General features: G+C 38.1%; 1 protein-coding gene and 1 pseudogene across 3 annotated transcripts in view; one reads left to right on the forward strand and one right to left on the reverse strand.

The window, feature by feature from the left end:
- The window catches only part of Rabgap1l (RAB GTPase activating protein 1 like), a 558,252-nt gene that overhangs the window by 465,264 nt on the left and 65,840 nt on the right, over positions 1 to 27,148 (reverse strand). For all 3 annotated transcript variants that reach the window (XM_032915702.1, XM_032915698.1, XM_032915699.1), the window contains exons 6-8: positions 20,683 to 20,840; positions 18,873 to 18,983; positions 1,302 to 1,368 (exon numbers count right to left, since the gene is read on the reverse strand). In XM_032915702.1, coding sequence (XP_032771593.1) covers positions 1,302 to 1,368; positions 18,873 to 18,983; positions 20,683 to 20,840 — 336 coding nt within the window. The remainder of the gene's footprint in view (positions 1 to 1,301; positions 1,369 to 18,872; positions 18,984 to 20,682; positions 20,841 to 27,148) is intronic.
- On the forward strand, positions 5,205 to 5,637 carry LOC116911531 (annotated as a pseudogene).

Genomic DNA, 27,148 nt, shown 5'->3' on the forward strand with positions numbered 1-27,148 from the left:
AAGCTATAACTAAAAACCAGTATCTTAATTTTTTTATAATGCCTCAGTACTCTCAAAAAGACCTCCTCATGGAATTCTCATGGCTAAAAATGTTATGACTTGCTTCTGGAAAGCCAGCATTCATTACTGATGTATTGTAGAGAAAGGTAAAAGAGAGGTGGATCAACAACTCATCTATACGAACACATTCAACGTAACTGGCTGTTCTCGTGTGACCTATGTAGGCAGGATTTCCTCTGTGTCCATGGCACACTCTACACTGGAGAAAGCACTTAACCACTGCTGCGATTACACACTCAAAAGGTCTAATTCCATCATAAGAGTAAGTGTCCACAGCTACTAAGAACTATATTTTAAACAAATATAAAACCCATAATTCACATAGTATTTGGCATTCAACTAGGTTCTCAAAAGTTTGAACAGTGCATTCTAATATTTCTAAAACATTAGTGCTGACATATACTGTGAAATAATTAAAATAAAAACTCCCCACAATGATATTTAAATTATATTTATGAAACACAGTTGAAAGGAAATACATAAAATATAAAAACCTAAACCTCACAAAATAAGGAACTGTAGGCTTACTCTACCATATTTCTGCAACATTCTAACTCTCTGACTAAGGGCAGCATCAGAGGCCCTTCTGGCTGAGAGTTAAGGTACACTGCTGCCTTCACAACAAACACTAGCCCGAGTACGTAACATTAATCTTTTTTTGTTGGTTTGATAGTTTGCTTTTTTGTTTGTCAAGACAGATTGTCTCTGTGTCTTCCTTGTCCTGAACTAGTTCTGTGGACTGGGCCAGCTTTGAACTCACTGAGACCTGCCTGCCTCTGCCTCCCAAGTGCTAGGATTCAAGGCTTATGCCATCACTGCCTGGTTCATTAATTCTTTAACTGCATTCCTTAAAGAAATCTAGTCAAAATGCATTGCTAAGTACAAATTCAAGGAAATGCTTCAAAGAAAAAAAGCATCACAGAGCTGCAGTTGACTGTGCATTAATTAATGAAAGTTATGTGCACTTTGAAACATTTGCTTGTTACCTTAGGCTCAAAGGAGAGACTGGTTCCTAAGGAACCAACCGACGGAAGGAGACAGGCCCTGTCACTGTCGCTTTCACACTACAGACAATCGTTTGTGTACTTTCTTTCCTTCAGACATAATTTTAAGTTTGAGTTTCCAAATTTAATGACTGCCATCCCAAAATTAAAATAAACAATTCTGACAACACGACAAAACTTTAAACTATAGAATAACTGTCTTCTGTACTTGATTAGGACACTTAAGGTTGTCATTACCATATCCAGTAAATGCATGTCACTGTTCTTCACGTTTCGACCTGGGCTTAATAACATTCCAAAACATCTGAAAATATTGGGGGAAAAGAAAAGGAAAAATAAGGTATCAAGAACACAGAAGTCCAGTGAGCAACAAGCCTTTACATAATAACTATATAATCTGAGGTTTGTACTCACAAATAACTTTGTTTTTTCAAGAACACAATAAATAAAAACCCAAGATACATAACAAAATTATATACAAATCATAAAGATAAGGTGTAAAAATTCTCAGGTCTTTATTTTACATATAAATAACCAAGACCAAAAATTGTCCTAAAACGTATAATAAATTATTAACATGGTAGTAAGATATAAATTAGTTCCTAGAAAAATAAAGATTTTATTTGCCTTATGATTATTCCAAAACTATAGGTCATAATTAACTAACCAAAACTTAATTCCTAGTAGCACATTAATTAATGAATGAATTAATGATGTTTATAAAAATATTTTTAAAATAAGAAAAAAAACAGTGCTCTCTCTGTATAGAGCTAGATTAACAAAATAAAACTTTTAGTACCCTGGTCCTCATGAATCATGTCCACTTCATAGCATGTTAGCATTATATACTCAGCTGAGATAAAAAACAGTTACACAAACTTCATTACTAACTGTTCTATTATACTGTTGACAATATTACACAATACATGATTAAGATTATTTCCTACTACCCATGCTTCCTGGTGCTAAATAGCTTCAAGAATCTTACCAACACTAATTTATTTGGAGAAGGTTTTCATAAGCTCTACTTTTTAAAAATTTCTAGGTTGTTATTAGCTCTACTCTATGGGTAAGGTAAGCAAAGCCATGTCCAGACCATTTAAACAATACACTATTACTATTATATACTATCATTATAGTGTATCATATTACTATTAAATAGGTCTTACAACTCAATATGCACTGTGACTGTCCAGAGTGGATTCTGCCAAAGAAGAATCATACTTTTAACCATAGCAACCCTAAAATATAAAAATATGCCATGCAGAATTTTATATAGGGAGTAAAGAATACAACTAAATCAAACATAAACTTTGAAAATTAAAAAAAAAATGTCAGGAACTGAGTAAGGGGCCCAGTAGTAGGGAAGCTGCCTGGCATGCATGAGGTCCTGTGTCTGAGCTGTGACAACATTTAAACTAAAGCTCTGATTTTTATACTGGAGCTGACCAGTCTGCCCTTCATTGCTCCTTCCAGTTATGCAAAGGCTTGCTTTCCTAGCAGCACATTTCTACACAGGTATGACTCCACTAAGTAGTGATTACATTTCCTGTGAGGACTGGAGGTACCCTGCACAAGGCTTCCTTTTGGTGTCTGGCAAATGCCCTCCTATACCAACAATAAAGCTTATAAACTCAAATAATAATTCTCCAAACATATTCTTAGACCACTGAAAAAATAGTAAAAAACAAATTTGCTCTAATATTCAAATGTTTAAATTACATTATCTCCTTTAAATTTATATGATTTTGTATCAGTTCTTCTACTGTTGCCTTAGCTCTTGTTAATAATAATAAATAATATAATTGTTATTCATGTGTTCATTTTGTGACCTATGTTCTCCTGCCTGTTCTACTCTCTCCAGCATCTCTTTGGGGTAAGAACATGCTTCTGGATTTTAATTTTTTTAGTTATAAATATGAAAGTACTAACTATATTTAGTTATAAATATGAAACACTATGAAAAGTGTTTAAATCTATTTCTCAAGGCTCCTGCCTAAATCAATGCCATAGTTTTTAGTATATCCTCTCTTCTTTGGTTGTTTTGGAAAATATGAAGTACATACTATTACTTCTCAGTCACTTGAACATACATAGTAAAACTACAATTCCTACATCATCCTGGAATAATATTCCTATATTACAGTCTGCAACAAAAAGACCTTGAAAGTTCAGATTTCCTGTAAATAGTAATACTCATCACCTTAGTTCAGTGATGTCTAATGCACTCTTCTTTCCCTGGCTTATAAATAAAAAATACTGCCACCAGCCAGCAGTATGACCTTTGAGAAGTGCCTAACTATTACCCTTAGGTCTCTGCTTTTTCATCTAGAGAACAAGGAAGAACAAGAAAGGAACTTAGTTCCTTCAGCAATAAAACAACACATTTTCTATCAAGCCCTAATAGCAATTTCCAAAACTATACTTCACAAAAACACATAATACTTCTTATGGATAACATAAAAGTATCTATTAGGAATAAATATGCCAGGAAATCTGAGAGGTAGTATTTGTAACAGAATACCTAATGTCCACATTATATGGTTCTCTGGGGATTTCAGAGCTTTCAACTTTCTTTAATTCCGTGAGCAAGGCAGGAAAGGAGACTGCTGTCCCACCTGTATTCTCGATTAGTGCACAGCCCAACAGGAGAGAAAAATAAGTAAACAGGTAATCACTGTCAGGCATGGTAAGTTCCACGGTGCCAGTGTATTGTATGTATGTGTATTGTATGTATTGTATGTATGTGTATTTTTGAGGGCTTATATGCTCATGGCGGTAGATCCTTTCGAGCTGCAGTTCAAGTGGTTGTGTGCCACCTGATATGGGTGTTGAGAAGAAAACTCAGGGCTTCTGCAAAAGAAGTATGCGCTTAACTGCCAGCCACCTCTCCAATGCTCACTGGTTTGTTTGATTGTCTGTTTGTTGTTAAGATGGGGTATCATGTATTCCAGGCTGACTTAGAACCTCTGTGTGCATTGAATCTGTAGACTGCTTTTGGTAGAATGGCCATTGTTATGATGTTAATTCTACCAACCCATGAGCATGGGAGACCTCTCCATTTTCTGCCATACTAAATTAAAATATTATTAGGTTTTTCTCCCTCTTCCCTCAAAAGATTCCAAAAATCTTTGTAAATACTTTTTTTTCTTCTCCGATGCTTCCATTAAGGTGGCTGAAGAGATATCTGAGCAGCTAAGAGCACATGCCTCTCCTTCCAGCCGACCTGGGTTCAGTTCCCAGGACCCTCTTCAGATGGCTCACAATCACCTCAAACTCCAGCTCCAGGAGGTCTGACGTCCTCCCAGGGGTACTGGCACACACATGACAGACACACGGACATATACATAAACCCTTTTCAAAAGCTTCTATTAAAAATAAACATAAAGCAGTGTTTTATTAGTAAAATAAAAACAATTTCATTTTCTCTAAGTATATAAATGTATTCCTAAATTTATCTGCCTAAAAAAGTCGCACAGATATCAAAGGGGAAAAGGCTTTGGAAAGAAAAGCAAGAAGCTCTCATTCACTGCTGCCTTATAGCAAGCTATATTTCTCACCAAGGTAAATATGCTGTAGCACCCTGACAAAAGAAAAAAGAAAACACCTTCATAGCTCTTGCTTTGGTATAACCAAGTCTATATATGAGAAGACTGGAATGAGGTAAAAACTACCATCAGGTAGTTGTTACCATATCAATTTCATGACAGTTAGGGCTATCAAAAAAAATGACTTAGGTTTTGTTGGCTTATTTGTTTTGTTCCCCCAGAAAAGTATTAGAAGCTTTATCTGTGGGACTGGCTAATATCATTAAAAAGTAGTCCAATTAGTCTGCCAACTGAGACCCAATATGGAATAGAGCACACGATAATCTGAACAGGAAAGGTCTACTATAAAGAAATACTTCAGGGCTGGAGAGACGGCTTGGCAAGTTAACAGCACATCCTGTTCTTCCAGAGGATCCAAGTCTGACTCTCAGCTTCCACAAACATCTGCAGCTCCAGCCACAGGGAAACCAACTCTTCTAGCTTCTGAGGGTACCTACACTTACGTGCATATATCCCTATACAAGGACATAGACGTAATTTAAAATTATTTTAAAAAATTAAAATTTGGGGAGCTGCAGGTTACCACACAGACATGGCCAAGTCTAAGAACCACACCACATACAACCAGTCCCACAAATGGCACAGAAATGGCATCAAGAAACCCCGATCACAAAGATATGAGTTTCTTAAGGGGGATGAGGAACATGCGCTTTGCCAAGAAGCACAACAGGAAAGGCCTGAAGAAGATGCAGGCGAACAATGCAAAAGCAGTGAGTGCTCGAGCAGAGGCCATCAAGACCCTCGTGAAGGCTCAGGCCACCAAGCCCAAGATGCCGAAGGGCCCGAGCTGCAAACTCAGCCGTCTGGCCTTTATCGCTCAGCCCAAGCTTGGGAAGAGGATTCAAAGCTACATGGCTAAGGGTCATAGGCTCTGCCAACCAAAGCCCAAGGTTCAAACCAAGGCAGGGACCATAGCTCCAGCTCAGGCTCCCAAAGGCACCCAGGCCCCTGTGAAGGCCCCATAGAACAGGCTCCTGCCAGTGTGAAGACAGACGGACTGCTGTGACACACCTACCTACACACTATTTGCAGATGATCAGTGTCCTATGCTGATTGTAACAAATAAGTTTAAGACAAGAAAAAATTAAAATGTGTAAAGGATCATTTACTGTAATAGGAAGATAAAGGGAAGGTATTCCAAATAAAAGTAAAACTGAAAAGGGTGGGAAGATCTTTCCGACATTCAGATCTTCCTCTAAAGACAGAATTAATTGCAGCCCTTTGCATAGCAAAGTTTGCTGTACTCTTCAGGCAAAGTCAGTGAGCTGGCAGCTAAGTGTGGCAGCAAAAAAGCAGAGAAAACCAAGATTCCAAATGCCAAATACAACCAGTGTGGTACAGAGTCTAGAGCACACTATGTCTATACTGAGAGGTTCACATGGTCTCACTGTGCCAAAACCAAAGGTATGAGAGAGGTCTCTCATGGAGAGGCCACATGCATGTGCAGCTAGCATCCAACATCACTCCCAGATCTATAGAAAAAGCAAGAAAATAATCACACTACATCAGAAGGGGAAACACCTTCTCCCGCAGTGTCCCTCCAGCACCCTCTACTGTCACTGTTGAATATTGTGTTGTCTGGAAAAGCTATTTACCAAAAAAGAAAAAATCGAAAAGAGTAGCCAAGGGGTGTGAGGTCTGTAGATTTTATTAATGTCAATCTCCTACTTGTGGATCTGAACTATAGCTATGCGAGGGTTACCACTCGAACATGAAACCTCTGCGATACTGACACAATTTCCTCTAAACCCATACTTTGTCAAACTAAGAATTGTTTTTAATTAACTCCACCAGGCAGGGGAGCACAGACTTTTAATTCAAGTGATCATAAGGCAGAGGCAGATGACTCTCTGTTAGTTCAAGGCCAACCTAGTCTACACTATAAGCTCCTAGCCAACCAGGGATAGTTAGTAAAAGTATTATTTCAAATGGCAATCCAAAACAAACAAATCAACAACAGCAACAAAATGACCTCTTCCGACATCAATCAACATATAAGAAGACATTACAGAAAATGTGTGCTTCATTACTCATATGGTGCACTGGTTGATTTTTGTGCATTTGACTCAAATCTAGGCGTTAACAGAGAAAATGTCTCCATCAGACTACCCTGTAAGCAAATTTGTGGAGCATCTCATTCAGTAATGGCTGATGTCGTAGGGTCCCACCCTCTTGGATAGTGTCAGCCCTGGAAAGGTTGTCCTGGTTTGTCTAAGTAACTGAGCAGAAAGGGAAGCAAGGTAGTAAACAGCACTCCTCTATGCTTCTGCCTCAGTTCCTGCGTCCACGCGTCTGCTTTGAGTTTCTGCCTTCTCTCAATGGACTGCAACTTGGGATATGTAAAACAAATAAACTCTTTCTTCTCCAAGTTGCTTTTGGTCATGGTGGTTTATAACAGCAATAGAAACCCTAATTAAGATATATGGAAAAGTAATCCTTAAACTCCTGAAAGGTAACTAACTATTTCAATCACACAGTCAATGCTTTCTCCATTGGCCATCTCCTCCAACAGGATACACTATCTAGGTTCAGGCACAGGAAAGTTCTAGTCCAAAGGCTGAGAGATAATAAGAGTCTCCAATAATCTACCCACAATTCACCTCGCAATGCCAACTGTGAGTTAAAGTAATTGGTAAAGGTCATGGAAAATATTTTTGTACAAACAATATTCTATCTCCTAAAACCAAGAATAAAAGAAAACAACAGATTTAAACCATACTATCTTGAATTAATACCATAGAAGACAAATAAGTTCACAGAACAGCACTAAAAATATTATGTGGAGTATGAGCTATCACTCTAATTTTTTGAATTATTGGAATGTCTAAACCACTTGATTTGTTAAAAAATGTCCATGAATATATAAATTTACACAGGAAAATAAAACATGCTAAAAAACTAAAATCTAGGCAACTTAATATCAGTGACTTGAACTTCATTATAAATGGAACGGTAATAACTTGAAAGGTTAAAGGTAAAACAAGTATTCACAAAATTCAGTAAAAAGACAATACCAACTCAGTAAAAAGGAGAGTGCCCTGTTGTTTGTCTTCTATGGTGCTAAAGAACAAGCCTAGGACCTTGGTAGTTAAGCCCTCTCCCACTGAAATACATTCCTAACACCCTAACATCAAATTAGCTAAAGCAGAAAAATGATAATTCAAATTCTACTATCCACTGACATTAGCAATAACAAACCATATTAGAAAAAGCACTCTAAGAAAAGAGCCGTGGGATTTTGTTGTTGTTGTTGTTGTTCTTGTTGTTGTTGTTGTTCTTGTTGTTGTTGTTGTTGTTTTTAGTACTCCGTAGCTAAGAATCTTTCACTGGAGAAACTAACACAAGGAAAGGTACCTGTCAATCACTCATGCTACAGGATGTGACACTTATCACTACCCTTTCTCCTATATATTTTCCCTCGAGCCAGCTAGCACAAATGAAGTACTGAAGCAGAAGCTATTAGGGAAAAATCTCTAAATTAATCTGCAAGTGTTCAGTCTTAATTATTACTCTATATCATCCGATATGATCAGAGCCTTCCAGTAATGGTGTGCTGTAGCACTTCGTTCTCCAGATGTGCAGCTGCATGTTCAACTTGTGGGTGTAGAAGAGGGCTGGAATGCACCAGGGAAGAGCGGGTAACCAGATAAAATCCAGAAATATAGGATATTAAAATAGTAAGAGAAACACAGATTCCAGCACTGGGTGCCACACAGCTCTGCAGTGAGGTCACTCACTGCCCAGTGGTGCTTTTAAAGGGAAAGAGTCTAGATGATACAAGAATATAACCTGGAACTTCACAAACATACAAAATAAAGACCTGGGTTCTGCAAAGCAAGCTGGTACTCAAGGTCTTCACCCCAAACATACTCATTGTGAAACTGGCAGACATCTTAGGAAGGATCTACTGTCTGAGCTTACTACTTTGGAGATCAGAAGCTCCTATATCCTCTCCTCAGGTCTAAAAGGCTTCATCTCCATCTCAGTTCAGTGGGCAGCTGCAAGGGGAGACAGCATGAGCCCAGAGAAAAACTATGATGCAGATAAACTGAAAACCATATGCAGTGGAAAGAGTGGTCAACAATTCAGAAAGGGGATGAGCACCACAGTTTACAGCTGGACTTGTGGACTCTTCACTTCTCTCTATCAATCAGACTCAAAACATATACAGCCTAAGAAAGGGAAAGTCCCAACCAAGCTGCCTGGGGAGGGGCCACCAACTTCCTGCAATTCCTTGGTGTGACCTAAACTTAACACACCACACCTTATACTTATGGTGACACAGCTGGGACCCACCCCTCCTAAAGTACCAGCCATGATATTTATTTTCAGTGAGGACTGCAAAACATTACCTCAAGACCCTAAGTATAGGGACCTGAGAGGGGTCCTGATGGAGGCCCCAGTTCTATAAAGGGAAGTGCCAGAGAATAGAGTCCCAGTAAATATCTGCATATGCCGGAAAGAATCTAGACAAGTCCTCAAAACACCCGTTAACCTTGAAGTGGCAGCTGGTTATTCAACCTTGCTCCTGGTGAGCAAGGAGGGCCCTATCAATGCTCTGCAATTCTGGGAATCCATCTCATAAAATTAGAAATAATGAATTGTAGCCAAATGCACAAGTGACAACATAAGGAAAGAAGAAATAAGAAAGAAAATGTGGAACTGCAAAGGAAACAAATTACTCAGTAATAGACCCTAATTTAAAAGAAATCTGAAATGAATGAAAAATAATGCCCCTAAGAAACTCAGTGAGAGAACATAGGCAAATAAACACAAAGAAATTAAAAAGATACTAAGGAATATGAATAAGAATCTCACTACACAGAAATTTCCTGTAAAAATCAGAAATGTTGGAATTTAAGAACTCAGCAATGAAATCAAAAGCCAAAAGAAAGTTTCCACAGCAGATCAGGTCAAACAAAAAATGTCTGTGCTTGAAGACAGTTGGGAAAGAAGAGAGGAGGCAAGGAAAAGAATAGGAAAGGCTACAAAAGAAATGCAATACATTGCCAGACCATGACTGTGGGTTCTGGTAATTCCAGAAGATTATCTTTAAAATTATCTTTAAAACTACAGGAAATATTTAGACAAGCCAAAGTTGAAAGAATTTATCACCATCAGACCAGCATTATAAGAAATACATTAAGGAATCCAACATTAGAAATGGAATGATAATACTTTCATTCAACCCAACAAATGCACAAAATACACATGAAAGAAAAGTGAATTAAGTGGTTATCAGAAAAATACCTAATAACAAAACAAATACTAAACAAAGTGGAAGGAACAAAAATACATAAAACGGGCAGAATGTTAGCAACATGACAAAGAGGTCATACTTATGAGTAACAAAGAGGAAGACCATATTATTCAACAATCAAAAGACTAATCAGGTGAATAGATGTTTAAAAAGGATAAAGACTGAACTAAATCCTGCCTATTCATTGTATGGAAAGGTAAGCGTGGTCTAAGAGTAAAGAGCTAGAAAAAAGTGTGTGTGTGTGTGTGTGTGTGTGTGTGTGTGTGTGTGTGTGTGTGTGTGTGTGTAAAATAAAAAATGAGCAACAATAGCAATCATGTCAGAGAAAATAAGCATTAAGGCAATATAAAGAGATAATAAAGTTTATTATTTATTAATAAAAGGGCCAATTCAACAAAATGCTACAAATGTAAACATATGTTTTCTAAACATGGAACTTTCCAAATACATAGAGCATTCATTATTGAATATAAAGAGAGAGAGATACTCATGTATAGTCAATGGGCCAGACTTGCACTTTTCTAAGTGGACAAATCATCCCAAGAGAAAATCTACAATTAAACATGCAAACTGAGTCATAGAACAAAGCAAACAGATTTAATGAATATATATATTAAAACATTCCATCCAATAGCTGTTTCACATACATTTTATCAGCACTCAGAAGGCAGAGACAGAGAACTGCTACAAGTGTAAGGCTATCCTGATCTAGATAATGCGTCAGAAGCCAGGCAGCACTGCAGGAAGTGAAAGAAAGAATATGTTCCAAAGACACAAACAGGAAAGGGATAAAACTTCCTGAATGCGACCCTAACAGTCCAACACATACCAGCATGGACTGTACATGAGACTGTATCAAAATTAAATACAAATTAAATCAAAATTAAAAATGATTACCAGCATAAAGAGACTGCCTACAAGTTGTGAGAAAGTCTTTGCCAGGTTATCTGTCTAGCAGGGAATGAAATATAACCATACTGTTTCATAGCTTCCATCACAATGACCCCTTAAGCTCCTCTATGGTGTTCAATTGTGTTCTGACTCCAAAATTTCAAAACTTCCACATTCCTCAAAAACACAATATAGTCAGGTCTGTCACAGCCATAGCCCACTCTGATAACAACTTTATTTACTTTTGTGCCACTGTAAGGAAACACCAGGACTAAAGTAACTTAAAGAACAAAGAGTTGTCGTGGTTTACTGTTCTAGAGCGCTAAGTGCAGGGGAGACAGGCACTGCAGCAGATGAGCGGAGGTGCGAGCTCACAGATGAACCAGAATAACCCAGCAGAGAAAACTTGAAACAACAGCAGTCTAGGCTCTCAAAGGTAGCCTTCAGTAATACACTTCCTCCAACAAACATAACCTCCCTAACTCCCCAAACATCACCACAACTCGGATTCAAGTGTTCAAAGGCCTGTTATTAGGGATATCTCACTCAAAACCTGCACTGACAACCTTCACTCTATCCCGAGAACCACACGGAGGTGGGAGGAGAAAGCCACTTCCACGACTGTGCTATAGCACACACATTTAAACATAAGTCATATAGACATATAAAAACAAGAATTTTATGAATAAAATTCGAAACTGTCCAAGAAACATCTGGGCAACAAACAAGACAGCCCTAAAAACACAGCAGTGCAGTGATCTCCCGCGGTCTTACAGCTTTATACGTCACATTTCTGGGTCGACATGGGTCAAAGAACAAAAATACCATAGAAAGTGTTGAGGCAGAGAGCAGTTCCCATTTTACTTCTTTTAAAAATTTAGTGTACTGTTACAGACAGTGTTACATAATGTATTTCATGTTTCAAAACATTTATCCAATAAAAATTTATACACTTCATTATCTTTTTAAATTGAAGCAGGAAGTAGAAACATTTTAGGAGTGGACAGCCTTAACTCAGAATCACCTGTCTGACCACAGCAAGGTATTAAACCTCCGTGCCTCCCTTTGCTAACTGTGAAACAAACATAATCATAGATAGCATCTACACCTCCTAGGTCACACTGCCTACAACAGTGCCCAGAAGAGAAGGGTTAAGTAAGGGTTAAGTACCTAACTACAAGACTCTATTTCAAGTACCGTGCTAGAGGCTGAGATAAACCAAATGGTATCTTCTGATAAAGGGGCTGAGAGAGAACAGCAGTTTATCAATATCAGTATATGAAATAGGTGCCTGTGAGAACAAAAAAATAAAAAGTAGCTTGTTTCCTATAAATCTGAAGTATTTTTAAAAAACTAAGAATTAGAATTCCAGATGGGTGTTGAGTGCACCTGGGATTTAGTGTGTTATTCTTTCTACTTTGGAGTATAATGGAGATTTCATAATTTTACTTTGATATATTTTTAAATAAATTTTACTTTTCTTTGACAAGACACATTCATGTAATCTGAACTATACTCTTTCACATCAACTGTCTTTTTTTTCAGTATATTTTTATTGGATTCTTTTATTCATTAATATTTCAATGCTATCCCCTTTCCCGGTTTACTGTCCATAAACCCCCTATCCTATGTCCCCTCCCCCTTCTTCTATGAGGGTGTTCCCCCACCCATCCACCCACCCCTTCCTGCCTCCCTGCCCTTGCATTCACCTACACTGGGGCATCCAGCCTTGGCAGGACCAAGGGCTTCTCCTTCCTATTGGTGCCCAACAAGGCCATCCTCTGCTATACATGCAGCTGGAGCCATGGGTCTGTCCATGTGTAGTCTTTGGGTAGTGATTTAGTCCCTGGGACCTCTGGTTGGTATTGTTGTTCTTACAGAGTTGCAAACTCTTTCAGCTCCTTCAATTCTTTCCACTAACTCCTCTAGTGGGGACCCCATTCTCAGTTCAATGGTTGGCTGCAAACATCTGCCTCTGTATTTGTCATGCTCTGTCAGAACCACTCAGGAGACAGCTATATCAGGCTCCTGTCAGCATGCGCTTCTTGGCATCCCCAATAGTGACTGGGTTTGATGGTTGTATGTACATGGGCTGGATCCTCAGGCTCTGAATGGCCAGTCTCCTCTCCAAACTTTGTCTCCATATCACCTTCTATGAATATCCTTATTTCCCCTTCTAAGAAGGACTGAAGCATCCGCACTTTGGTTGTCCTTCCTCTTGAACTTCATGTGGTCTGTGGATTGTATCTTGGGTAATCCAAGGTTTTGGGCTAATATCCACTTATCAGTCAGTGCATATCATGTATGTTTCTTTTGTGTTTGAGTTACCTCACTCAAGATGATTTTTTCTAGTTCAATCCATTTGCCTATGAATTTCATGAAGTCATTGTTTTTAATAGTTGAGTAGTACTCCATTGTGTAAATGTGGTACATTGTGTAAATGTGTATCCATTCCCCTGTCGAAGGGCATCTGGGTTCTTTCTAGCTTCTGGCTATTATAAATAAGGCTGCTATGAACATAGTGGAGCATGTGTCCTTGTTATATGTTGGAACATCTTTTGGGTATATGCCCAAAAGAGGTATAGCTGGGTCCTCAGGTAGCTCAATGTCCAATTTTCTGAGGAACCTCCAGACTGATTTCCAGAATGGTTGTACCAGCCTGCAATCCCACCAACAATGGAGGAGTGTTCCTCTTTCTCCACATCCTTGCCACTATCTGTTGTCACCTGAGTTTTTGATCTTAGCCATTCTGACTGGTGTGAGGTAGAATCTCACGGTTGTTTTGATTTGCAACTGATGACTATAGACGTTAAACATTTCTTTAGGTGCTTCTCAGCCATCCAATAATCCTCAGCTGAGAATTCTTTGTTTAACTCAGTACCCCATTTTTTAATAGGGTTATTTGATTCTCTGGAGTCTACCTTCTTGAGTTCTTTGTATATATTGGATATAAGCCCTCTATCAAATGTAGGATTGATAAAGATCTTTTTCCAATCTGTTGGTTGCTGTTTTGTCCCAATGACAGTGTCCTTTGCCTTACAGAAGCTTTGCAATTTTAATAAGTCCCATTTGTTGATTCTTGATCTTAGAGTATAAGCCATTTGTGTTCTGTTCGGAAATTTTCCCCAATGTCCATGTGTTCCAATTTCTTCCCCCTTTTTCTACTAATAGTTTGAGTGTATCTGGTTTTATGTGTTAGTTCTTGATCAACTGTCTTTCTATTACAAAGTAACTATGAGTAGAGTCCAGTGTTAAGGATTCTCTTGATGAGACTGCCACCTACTGGATTAATCAAATTCTACCATTTACAGTTTATGATTTAAAGGCCTACATTTGGCATAATAAAAGGCAACGTTTTGTTTCTTTTGAAAACAGATTAAACTAAATATTTACAAAATCTCCCACATCACAGATAATTTTGCCAAAGGAAGCAATCACAAGCTAATTCCCATTTGTATACTACAGAGATCAGCTAAAAAAAAAAAATAGAAGAAGAAGAAGAAGAAGAGGAGGAGAAGGAAGAGGAGGAGGAGAAGGAGGAGGAGGAGGAGGAGGAGAGGAAGGAGGAGAAGGAGGAGAAGAGAAGGAGGAAGAGAGGAAGGAGAAGGAGAAGGAGGAGAGGAGGAGGAGGAGAGGAGGAGGATGAAGAAGAAGAGGAGGAGGAAAAAGAAGAAGAAGTAGTAGTAGTAGTAGTGGTGGTGGTGAAAGGAACCAAACAATTTGCATGAATTTATTAACCAGCAATAATTATAACCCATAGTTGAAAGTATGAGATTGTCATCAAGATAGTTATATTAATTTACCTACTAGAAAAAAATCAATTCAAAAATGGATGAAAGACCTTATAATTTTGAGCTATTAGAGCAAAACAAGCAGAAAACAGTTCAAGATAAAAGGATGGGCAGTGACTTCAAGAGTAGAATGCTAATAGCCTAGAATATAATAGCAAGAATTAACAGACAAGAGTGCACACATTAAGAAGCTTCTGCGAGGGTGACAAGCACCAGCATGAAGAAACATCCACAGAGCAGGAAGAAGTTAAAGCAGTTATCCGCCTGTCAAGTGATTAATTTTCAAACCATATAGAAATTAAAACCTAAAAGCCAGAACAAATAACCTAATCAGTGAATGAGCAAATGAACTGAGCGAATGAACGAAGTCCAACAGCCAATAAGTCCATGAAAAACAAGCAGCAGCCTTTAGCAGTCAAGAAAACACGCATAAAAACCACACTGAGATTCCATCGTACACCAGCTAAAATGGATGGCCAGCACCAAGAAGACAAGAAGTAAATGCTGTCAAAGGTGAGAGGGTTAAGGTGTAAATTCTTCATTCACTCACGCTTGGGGAAGGATGCATTAGTGCAGTCACTATAGAAACCACTACCAGTTCCGCACAAAGCTAGAAACAGAACTACCACCCACTGTTATTGCACCTCTCTAGTGTAGACTCTGAAGGAAACAAAGGAGTCAGGGTCACAAAACAGTAGGGATACCTGCATAGCCATGCTCACTGCAGCACTACTCATAATAACCAAGTTGCAGAATAAGCCTAGGTGCCTGCACTGAATGACTAGACAAAGAGACTGCACGTAATGGAGTTGTAACCTAGAGTGGGAGTAGCACAAAAGTATAAAGGGAAGTTTTTGGAAAAGGCAGCAAAACAAGATGAAAGGGTAGCAAGAGATGGTGATAAAGTGGATATGACAGAAGTATATGTGCACATGACCGCCATGTTATATGTGTAGCACACACTAACAAAACAGTTATTTGGAGAGAGAAGAAATATTGCTATATTAAAATAATCATTCTGTTATAAAATATGTATAGTCTCAAACATGTATAATTTCTCTTTGTCAATTTATGAGGAAATAGAGGGCTAGAGATATGGCTCAATGGTTATAAGAATTAACTCTTCTTCCAGAGGACATGGGTTCAATTCCCAGTGCCCACTCAGCCACTAAGAACCTTATATAACTCCAGTACCAAAGGAATCCAACATCCTCTTTTGTCATCTTCAAACACAGCATAGACATGGTGCAGAGACATACGTGAAGACAAAACATTCCATACAGATAAAATAAAAATAAGTAACTGTAAAAAATAGGGGATCTGGAGAGATGGCTCAGCAGTTAAGAGCACCAAATGATCTTCCCAAGGACCTGGGTTCAATTCCCAGATCCACATGACAGACCAAAATATCTGTAAGTTCTAGTTTAGGTGTTCTGATCCCCTCATCTAGCCTTCAGTGGTACCATACACACACACATACACAAACATACATGCAGAGAAAGCACCCATACACAGAACATAGAGAAATAGAGGCTGCCTGTTACAGTGCCACCTGCCAGGAATTCCAGAACTTATGAAGAGGAGGCAAGAAGGTCAGTAAGTCCAAGGTCATGTTTAAATACACACAGCTCAATATGTCTAGTGTACATCTCAAAGATAGATGGTAGATAGATGATGGATGGGTGGATAGATAGATGGATGAATGAATGGACGGACAGACAGACAGATGGATAGATTGATAGATCATGGGTAGTACTTGTCTACATTTACAAGGTCTTGGCTTTACTCTATATCACAAAAAGAAGAGGAAGAGGGAAAAGAAATAATACAAAAAACAATATGGTAGGTGGTGAAATATAGAATTACTTTTAAAAACAATTATCCTAACATGTATAAATCTTTGGAAAATATCTAATGATAATAACAAATAATGAATCAAAAGGTTTCTCTCAAATAATTTAAGCAGTAGAAGTTGAAGAAGTTGTGCTCTGGAAAAAAAATCTGTGCTCTAAGTAACCTATGTGATGACAGAGACACTAAAATGTAATGTTACTGAAGAGGTGAACACAGCTATTTTATAAATATAAGAATAGGCAAAATAAGATTTCTGTTATTATTTCCTATTCTATTTTCAAACTGTGTATGTAAATGTTTAACCCAGTTAGTGAAGAAAATTAATACGGCACTCGGCCACACATATGTTCAGCAAGGCCCTCTATTCAAGCTAATTGAAATGGAGAACCACAAATGAGTGCTAAGTAAGAAGAGACAATCTAACGAGGATCAGTGTTTGGGCTGTTTGAAGGTTTTATTTTGGGTTTTTGTTGTTGTTGTTGTTGTTGTTGTTGTTTTCTTTGTAGTCTTAAAATGTCCTTTGCAGACTATTTACTAGTTATAAGTGGGAAAATGTTAACAGTGACAAAGTCAGACATCTTGATTGGAATCAAAATTACCATGACTAGCAGAGAACAAGCTCACCAGCAAGCATCTACAGATGCAACACTTTGTGAACCTGTACAGTCTGAATATAAAATCTGCATGTGTAATCTGAATCTGATCATAAGGAAGGAGTAGACAAATCCAAAATAAATGATATTATAGTAAAAGAGAAGCTCAAGTGAGATGGCTCAGTGGTAACAGTGTTTACCACCAAGCCCAAAAACTGCCCAGAATTCAATCCTTAGAATGGTAGAAGAGAACCAATTCAAGTTGACCTCCACACCCACTGCAGCTCACCTGCTACAACACACACTACTTTGTACTGTACTGTGTGCTGCAAAGAGCACTCAGCAGTTTAGAGTACTTACTGCTCTTTCAAAGGGCTTGGGTTCAGCTCCCAGCACCCACATCGTATCTCACAACCTTCTATAACTCCATTCAGCTCCTGATGCCTTCTTTTGGCTAACTTAGGTACTGTATGTATGTGGTGCAAGGACATAAAGGCAGACAAAACACCCATACAAACAAAAACCAGAACCAAAATAATTCACTAAAAATATATATATTAAATATACATATATTTGAAATATATATACAAACACAAATACACATATCCTCTGGACTGTGGAGATAGCATAATCAGTGAAGTGCCTACAGCATATATATGAGACCTGAGTTTGATCCCCAAAACCAAGGTTAAAAAGCAAGGATGGTCTCTGGATGGCTATCCAGAGACCACCCCACCTTGGGATCCATCCCATCTGTAGACACCAAACCCCAACACTACTGCTGATGCCAAGATGTGCTTGGCAGACAGGAGACTGGTATGGCTGAGAGGCTCTGCCAGCACCTGACTAAGACAGATGCAGATACTCAGAGCCAACCATGGCACTGAGCCCAGGGACCCCAATGGAAGAGTTAGGGGAAGAACTGAAGGAGCCAAAGAGGATTGCAGCTCCACAGGAAAACCAACAATATAAACTAAACAGACCCCTCAGAGCTCCCAGGGACTGAACCACCAACCAAAAAGTATACATGGGTGGGTCCATGGCTCCCACTACATATGTAGAAGAGGACTAACTTATCTGCCATCGATGGAAGGGGAAGCGCTTGGTCCTCTGAAGGCTTATTGCCCCAAAGAAGGGGATTGCTAGAGGGATAAGGCAGGAGTAGGTACATGGGTGGGGGAGCACCCTCTTAGAGGCAAAAGGGAGGGGGTATAGGATGGGGGACCGGGAAGGGGACATTTGAAATGTAAATAAAAATAATAATAAAGCAAGTATGGTAATGCTTGGGGAGATGGAGAGAAACAGATCCTTAGGGGTCAGAGGTCAGCTATCCTAGCCTTACCAACTAGCCCCAGATCAATGAGAGACCCTGCCTCAAAGGTAGACAGTACCTGAGGAGGAACAACACCTGAGACTAGGGTCTCCACACACATACACACATGCACATATGCACAGAGACAAACACACACACACACACATACACACACACACACACACACACACACACACACATTCATAAACACCATATATATGTATGTACATATGTATACATATATATATAAATCTTTAAATGATACAAAATTAAATAACTGATTTCCTTAGATGTAAATAAATATTAAACAAAAAAGGGTGGTATGAACCAAGGGGTTGAATCAGGAGGAAGAGATCTATAGGGACAGTAAGGGGTGAGAGGGAGGGGGGGAAGGAGGTGGAGCGGATAGAAACATGAGCAGCACAGCGGAGGTTCAATCTGAAAAACATTAGCAGGGCCAATACCAGGCTGAGGCATGATGTAAGGACAAGCTGCTTACCTCTCAATAGCTAATTCTTTGTTAGATAGTTGCTGAACTGTAATCACAACCTTCTTCTCTATTCCTTGCTTTATTTTGAAATAAAATTTATCTCTATCCTTAGGCACAGGACTGAAATATTAAAAAAGAAAAATTAGCAACAGAATAATATAACATTCTAAAATAAGAACCAAATAGCAAGGTATTAAACCAAGAATACCATATTCTTTTGGGTTTTGTTTGCTTGTTTGTTTGTTTTTATTTGTTTTTGTTTCTCAAAACAGGGTTTCTTCGTATAGATGGCATGGAACTTACTCTGTAGACCAGCCTGGCCTTGAATTCAGAGATCCAGCCTGCCTCTGCCTCCTTTACTTTTGGGATTAGAGGCATACACCACACAGCCCAGTGAAAACACTGTATTCTTAAAACATATTGGCTCTCACATCATACAGGTAGAAAACAATACATTTTATAACTAGCAACACGATTTCTAGAAATTTTGATCATGGATTACAAGAGCCTTATATTTTTATCTCCCAATCAAGGTTAAATGCAATATCTAAAACTATAACAAGGTACAATTTCAAATTTAGCTTTTAAAATATAACAAATGTTCTGATAATGCTTTTTTAATTTTTGAAGACTGTCACATTCTAATTCTTCTGCTGGTGATCACCAGTACCCACACCATAATTAAGCCCAAGGAACAAAACAGTAAGAACACATTACTCTTTCAAGCACTAAGAATGTAAAACTACTTTTACATATCCAAGTAAATATAAATAAATGATAGACAAAATAATATAGATAATAGCAAGCTAATTAAAATCTAACAAAAGATAGCATAGCTGTTTCCATAATGAACAAATAAAACTTACATGCTTACATGCTGACAAGACATACAAATTGTCTTTTCAGAAAAAGGAAAATACTTCCAGCAACTTATTCAATCTGACATTCACTTTTTTTATTGGTGACTATCTAGCAATTACTATTAGAAAATAAAAACATGGGTTGGGGATTTAGCTCAGTGGTAGAGTGCTTGCCGAGAAAGCGCAAGGCCCTGGGTTCGGTCCTCAGCTCCGAAAAAAAAAGAAAGAAAAAAAAAAAAAGAAAAGAAAAGAAAAACACTAAAGACTAAGTAGAGCTGTGTACATCTTTAATCCTAGCACTTGGGAAGAAGAGGCAGGCAGATCTCTGTGAGCTCAAGTTCAAGGCCAGACAAGGGCTGTGTAGTGAGACCCTGCCTCAAAAAGGACATGTTTACTGTATACGGGTGACTGTTAAATAGAATAGCCACTTCTAGTAATTACTCACTTTGAACTTAAAAAAATGTATACTAGCGAAAAGTGGCTAAACAACAGTCAAACCATGTAATATGCTAACAGCAACAACAAAATAATTTTGCTGAAGAATATCTAAATAAGGGGCTGGAGGTTTGGATTAGTGGTTAAGAGTACTTGTTGCACTTGCAGAGAGAGAACCTGGGTTCAGTTTCTACATAGCAGCTCACAACCGTCTGTAACTACCGTCCCAGGGGGCACTGTATTAAAATGTGATTCTCTATGGCTGAGAAATTATACCCTTATGCCCAATTTTTATAATTTTAGTTAATGTTCTACATCCTCAGATTCTCTTAATTATTATAATTATTTGACTATCTGAGGAGTGGGAGAACAGTGAACTATGGTCACTCACAGCCAAATATGTCTTGACCTATCTTAAGCCTGATGTGGATACAACCTAGGGTCTAGAAAGCATGCTAGTGAATACTGTATTTCAGGCACAATGCTAACTTCCTCTTCAGATCAATCTTTTCAGATATCCTCACCTAAAGTTGCCTTTTCCATCATCTTCTTTGACCTCCAAGGAGACACTGAAGGTAAACACATCACTGTCAGGAGTCGGGATGTTCGAGTCTTTAACATCAGACACTTGTCTGGAAGAACGTTTGAATGCAGTACAGAAACTATATAAAATTCTGCTTACCTAAAACATGAAGAGGGAACTAAAATTAGACCAAAGCACTAAATGAATCATGATAGCCTTCTCTCCCATTTTTCAAGTCTATAACTTTCCATACCAAAAGTTTAGAGAAAGAAAATATAGTGTAAGCATCAATCGACCATTGGTCAGTATATACTAACAGTTTCATTAGTTATGCACTAAAAAGTGGTGGGTAATTAACTGCATATTTTAAGTACAGATCATCCTAGTTCTAAATTATTATATATGAAGACTATCATTAGCGTGGAAATCCAAGAAAAATATTCCTTAAGTATTCCTCAAAATATACACTAATCCCATATAATGTTTAACTATATGAAATCAACAATAGTGCATGAATTCACAGGGTTAAATTCAAGTCTGATGGGTTTCACACCTACACGGATAAGAGTCACAGTAAACACTACCAGTATAAACCCCAGAGACCAGAAAAGAACTAGTATTAAAGGGCTGCGGCTAGGATCTAAAGGACAGCAGCAGGCCCAGGTCCACTCAGGAAGGACAGTAAGTTGGCGCTGTTAACTGTGATTAAGAACCCCTCTCACTAACAAAATGTATAATAGGCATGAAAAAAAAAAACTCAAGAACCAGAGATCATTTCATTACTAGGAAATATTTTCTTTGAAAGGGTTTTCTCAGATGATGACTAAGACAGTGCAATATTCCCTTCAAAGAAACTGCTTAACTGTACTACACATTATCACTTGTCAGGGAAAATGTATCACATTGTTTTATTCCATTATTTATCAAAGCAACTTCTTCCCAACATAAGCAGCAGGGATCTTTTGGGCACCATATACATGAAGGACTGCTCTGTGAGGGAAAGTAGACACTGTTTGCTATCATAAATCAATGCTCATCTCTTCTCACAGCCCCAGAGGCAGCTCTGGAGGTGAGTGACTCAGCTGATGCCTACCACCCCACTTAAGAGTCTGTATAACCTTATTAGCAGGCCAGCAGATACGTGTGACACTTCCTGCAAAACAGGGACGTATCTGGGTGTCGTCTGGAGCTCTAAGTTAAGGACTTTTACAGGAAGCTGCGTTGTATGAGCTGTTATCTGTTATCGGGGGCTTGCTCTCACAGGGCAGTGAAGAGACTGACGTTAACAGCCTTCCATCACACAGCATTTCATCATAGGAAGGTCTGAAGGGCTTTCCATGTTTTCACTCAATGTTCTGGAGCATAAAAGATTTTCAGGATGAATAGTGAAGATGTTTGAATATATGCTAATAGCATATATTCTAGAGGCTATGAAATTATATTTCTATTCTTGTACTTATTTATGGTTCAATTTTTTTCCCTAAAGTGACAAAGAACTATAAATACACTTTCTAAAAGCTATTCTTGCCCCTGGATCAAAGTAAGTGTCAGAACTAACATTTCAAACTATGCACTAGAAATACCAAAGACTTCAAACCTCTCAGTCCATCAACACGTTGGTTGAAGAAGAACATGGTGAGGGGGGAGGAGTTAAACAAAGGTTCTACTGTTTAACTCAATACTCACACTGGGAAATGCAAGTAAGATTTTACTGAATATTAACAAATGTCTCAATTTCAATGAACATATTAATCTACAAAACAGTTTTTTAAATTTGCTTAAAACAAAAATACTCCAAAGGGAAAAACTGTTAGCCCTGTTGGTCTGCAATTGCAGTTAGGGCACCTTGATCATACACAGGATGCTGTAATTGACCTCAGCACTTACCAAACAATGCAATTTGTCACTTCAAATTAATACATCATTTCATTTTTCCAATTTTGTTCTATTCATATATTCTGGAATTAACTTTTTCTTGCACATAAATAAAAGCATCCTACATTGTGAAACAAGTTGTCCTCAAACTCTTAATAGTACACTTCCACCAATTATTTGCTTACCCTAAACTACTTTTCCAATACAAAGTGAATTCTTAAATCAACTACTTAACATTTTTAATACTAAGAGCTCTACAGAAATACCCCTGCAAGTGTCTACAGTTAATGTTAACAGTAGAACCATATTTATAGCACATTTATAACTATAAAATATTTTAGTTATTCCCTTAAGGGCTTGAATAAACAAAGAAAAATAGTAAAAGCAGTAACTGATATTAACGAGAAGTGAAGACCTCAAGTCTTACGCAATTAAAACAATAAACATACTCCTCAAACAAACGTTTAAGCTTTATCTGTGCAAAAAGCAACAATCTAGGCACTATGGATACACTGGAAAACCTCCAACAAATACAAATAAAGTGTGATTAGGTTGAGCAAGAATCATCATGTCAGCCAAAATCAGAAATGTTAGCCTACACTTCAAATTTAACTTTAATGACATTGATTTAAATGTCATGTCTCATAAATTAGTATTTCACCAAAAAAAAAAAGTTAACTTTGTGTGTGAATTTTAGAGTCAGTGAGCAGAAAAAAAGGTGATACAACGATTAGTACGATAAAGCTCAGAAACACTGATTATCAACATTAGTTCTTAGAGTATATACAACCAATTATGTAAAGTAAATTAAAAATGTATAACATGGCAAATACTTTAATACACAGCACATTGTTAAAGCACATACTCACAAAAATAATCTAAATTAGGCATTTTTCTGTAGAAGGCAAATGTTTATTGACAAATACTACAGTAGAATTGTTTTCACAGCAAATATCTACAGAAAACACTAGACACAAAACAGGGTATCTGACTGGTGTTGCTGGGAATAGGGGTTACACAGACCTCTGGAACAAGTGACAGACTACAATCTTAAATATTGTAGATTTTTAGTACTTTTATTTTCTTTACTTCAATATTTTCCAAATTGGCAGATATCACACAGTTAAAGTCCAAATGTTGCTATTTAATGACAAAGGTACTTACTTATATATCTATAGCTCCTTTTTTAAAAAAGATTTATTTATTTATTATATATAAGTACACTGTAGCTGTCTTCAGACACACCAGAAGAGGGCATCAGATCCCATTACAGATGGTTGTGAATCATCATGTGGTTGCTGGGATTTGAATTCAGACCTCTAGTAGAGCAGTCAGTGCTCGTAACCACTGAGCTATCTCCCCAGGCCTATAGTTCCTTTTTCAAAAATCAGTCTCCAATTAATATCCATTAACACAATCTATTCTTTAGAAATACTAATTACCAAGAAATGTTTGTTCAAGAAATAAATGTGGGGCTTGAGAGATGGATCAGTGATTAAGAGCACTGGTTGCTCTTCCATAAGACTTTGGTTCAACTCCCAGCACCTACATGGCAGCTCACAACTGTCTGTACTCAATTTTCAGGAGATCTAATACCCTCCTGTGTTCTGCAGGCACTGTATGCACATGCTGCATGAACATACATGCAAGCAAAACACCCATACGCATCAATAAGTATATGTTTTAAAAACAAAGAAAGGTAAGTAGTGGATTAAAATATCACTCCATGAGAAAAGCATGTAACTGGGTATGGTAGGCACTCGACTTTAATCCCACCACTAGGAAGGTAGAAGCAGGCAGATCTTTATGGGCTACATAGTGAATTCCAGGCCAGCAAAGTCTATTATAGTTAGACCCTATCAAAAAAATGAGAAAAGAAAAACAGTGTGTTAATTTTTTAAGTTAACAATTTACTTGACTGTATTATCATTGAAAATAACCAAAATAAAGAGGTTTTTTTAGATTTATTTGTTTGTTTGTTTGTTTACTTATTTACTTATTATATGTAAGTACACTGTAGCTGTCTTCAGACACACCAGAAGAGGGCATCAGATCTCATTAGAGATGGTTGCGAGCCACCATGTGGTTGCTGGGAATTGAACTCAGGACCTCTGGAAGAGCAGTCAGTGCTCTTAACCACTGAGCCATCTCTCCAGCCCCATAAAGAGGTTTTTTAAAAAGAAAAAAAAAAAATACTGGCCAGGCAGTGGTGGTACATGCCTTTAATCCCAACACTCAGGAGGCAGAGGCAGGCAGATCTCTGAGTTCCAGACCAGCTTGCTCTAGAGATCAAGTTCCAAAACAGCAAGGGATACACAAAGAACCCCTGTTTCAAAAAAAAAAAAAAAAAGAAAGAAAGAAAGAGAGAGAGAGAGAGAGAGAGGGGGAGGGAGGGAGGGAGGGAGGGAGAGAGGGAGGGAGAGAAATGAAAAAAGTTAGGCATAGTGGTTCAAACTTGTAAATCCTAGCACTCAGGAGACTATAGGTACATGCACACCTTCATACACACACACAGACACAAGTGTACATACCATACACACACACACAAATCAGGGGTGAAAGGAACTTTGTTTCAGGATATTTGTGTTCACATTGTGAATCCCAAGATTGTGTTTCTAGTTGTACTTTTATTTTGTTTATTTCAGCATTATTTCAGCCCTTAGCACACACCTTTAATCCCTCTGGCTGGAATACACACATGTCCTTAGTATACACCTGTAATCCCAAACAATAAAGCTAAAGTTAGTTTGTAGAAGGAAGCATTAAAGTGAGGTCTAATTGAGTGGCAGACAAAGTGACGAAACAGAGAAAGATCTGACAGACTAGGTATATGCCTAACTCTCAGAGAAAGAGAGAGGAAAATGAAGATATTTAAGAGAGCAGTGTAAGCAGAGAGAAAAAGGAAGAAAGAAGTTTTTAAAGGGAGAGTTGAACAGAGACAAGTTGCAGAGCGAGAACAAGCTAGACATGAGCGAAGACAGAATGAGCTAGAAAAATGAGAAGCCAGAAGATCAGAATAGACTGCGAGAGTTAGTTTGAGGCCACACAAAGCAATTCAGAGACGCTAAGAGAAGCCAGTTTGAATCAGTCAGTTAGGAGAGGAGTCTGAGCCAGAACACTGAGTTGAATCAGCCGCCCAGAGTTCAGAAAGATCTAGGAAGGAGTGAGTTTATTCAGCAGTTAGTCTCAGAGGCTGAAAAGATTCAGCTTAGATTAGATTGTGCGAGGGCTAGAAGTTTCCAGGATGAGGCCTAGGTTAACAGAGCAAAGCAGTAAGCCTAGGAGACAACAGGAGAATAAAAGTTACTTTTACAGACCTTAGCATAACCTAAGTTCCTTAAAGTATTCTTTTATCCACAAAGACACAGGAAACATGGGTATCTCCTTATCTTTCTTTACTACTTTGTCTGCAATACCTAAACAGAAGGCTTACATCGTGCTCCCTGTACAAAGATTACAAATGTTAAGATACATCTGGTTGAACTGTCCAACTATTTTGCAATATATTACAAAGATCCAGTCCAATAGGGTACCACAGAAGCCTGCTCAGGGCAAAAAGCTAAATGTCCCTGTTAGCACAGTGTCCAAGAGAGTCATCACCCTCGCTGGCTGGGCTTCCCCTCTCCCACTGTTGGTATCTGCTGCTTGAAGAGATCGATTCACGGTGAAATAAGAGCATCATGGGCCATCTGGTAGTAGCCACACTGTTACTGCTTGAAGAAACATCTTCTTGCCTTTAGTAGAAAAGCCTTCCAGTACCATCCAGGGACTCTACGAGGAAAGGGGGTAAAGTTATTATGGCGTTGCTACAGAATGTACATAAATGATAAGAATGTCTGTCCTTTAGTCCCTAAGCTATTCATGCCCACCAAGAAGGTATCCCTTTACCACAAAACAGGAAACTCCTGGGAAACAAAATAACCAAATGACCAGTAAATGGAACTAAAATGTTTCAGATTAACTCTGAGTGTACTTATAGTATATTTTTGATGAGGTGAGAAAGATATTGAAAGATTCTGAAAAGACTTGGGTAAACCACAAACATAAATGAAATGTAAGCTATGCAGTTAATAAATCCACTTACAAAATACAATGAAAAACAAAAGCTTAAATTTATTTTTTACAATATTTTAATTTAATCTTTTATCATATTATGTATCAGTGTGTTTGCCTGTCTGTCCCTCTCCTTCCCCGACTCCACCCCACACGTGTGTGTGTGTGTGTGTGTGTGTGTGTGTATGTGTGTGTGTGTGTGTATGTGTGAGTCCATCCATCTGTCTGTCCATCTGTCTGTCTTGCACACATGGGTAGATGGTAGATACCTTTTAGATCCACCGTGTAGGTGCCAGGGATCAAATTGAAGTTGTTAGCTTAGCAGTAAGCACCATTATCCACCAAGCCATCTCACTGGCCTCTGCTTTTTACAATATTTAAACAAGTTGTTTCCTTAAAATACATAGTTTTTCTGAACTAAATAGTTCAATTTGAAGCCCAGCTCTATTGTCAATTTTCTTTCTCTTGGGTCAAACAAAAGGTAAGCACACAAACTATCAGCTAAACCAGAACACTTTTTAAAAATAAATGAAGGGTAT

This window comes from Rattus rattus, chromosome 10 (genome assembly GCF_011064425.1).
Source record: "Rattus rattus isolate New Zealand chromosome 10, Rrattus_CSIRO_v1, whole genome shotgun sequence".
Classification (NCBI taxonomy): Eukaryota; Metazoa; Chordata; class Mammalia; order Rodentia; family Muridae; genus Rattus; species Rattus rattus.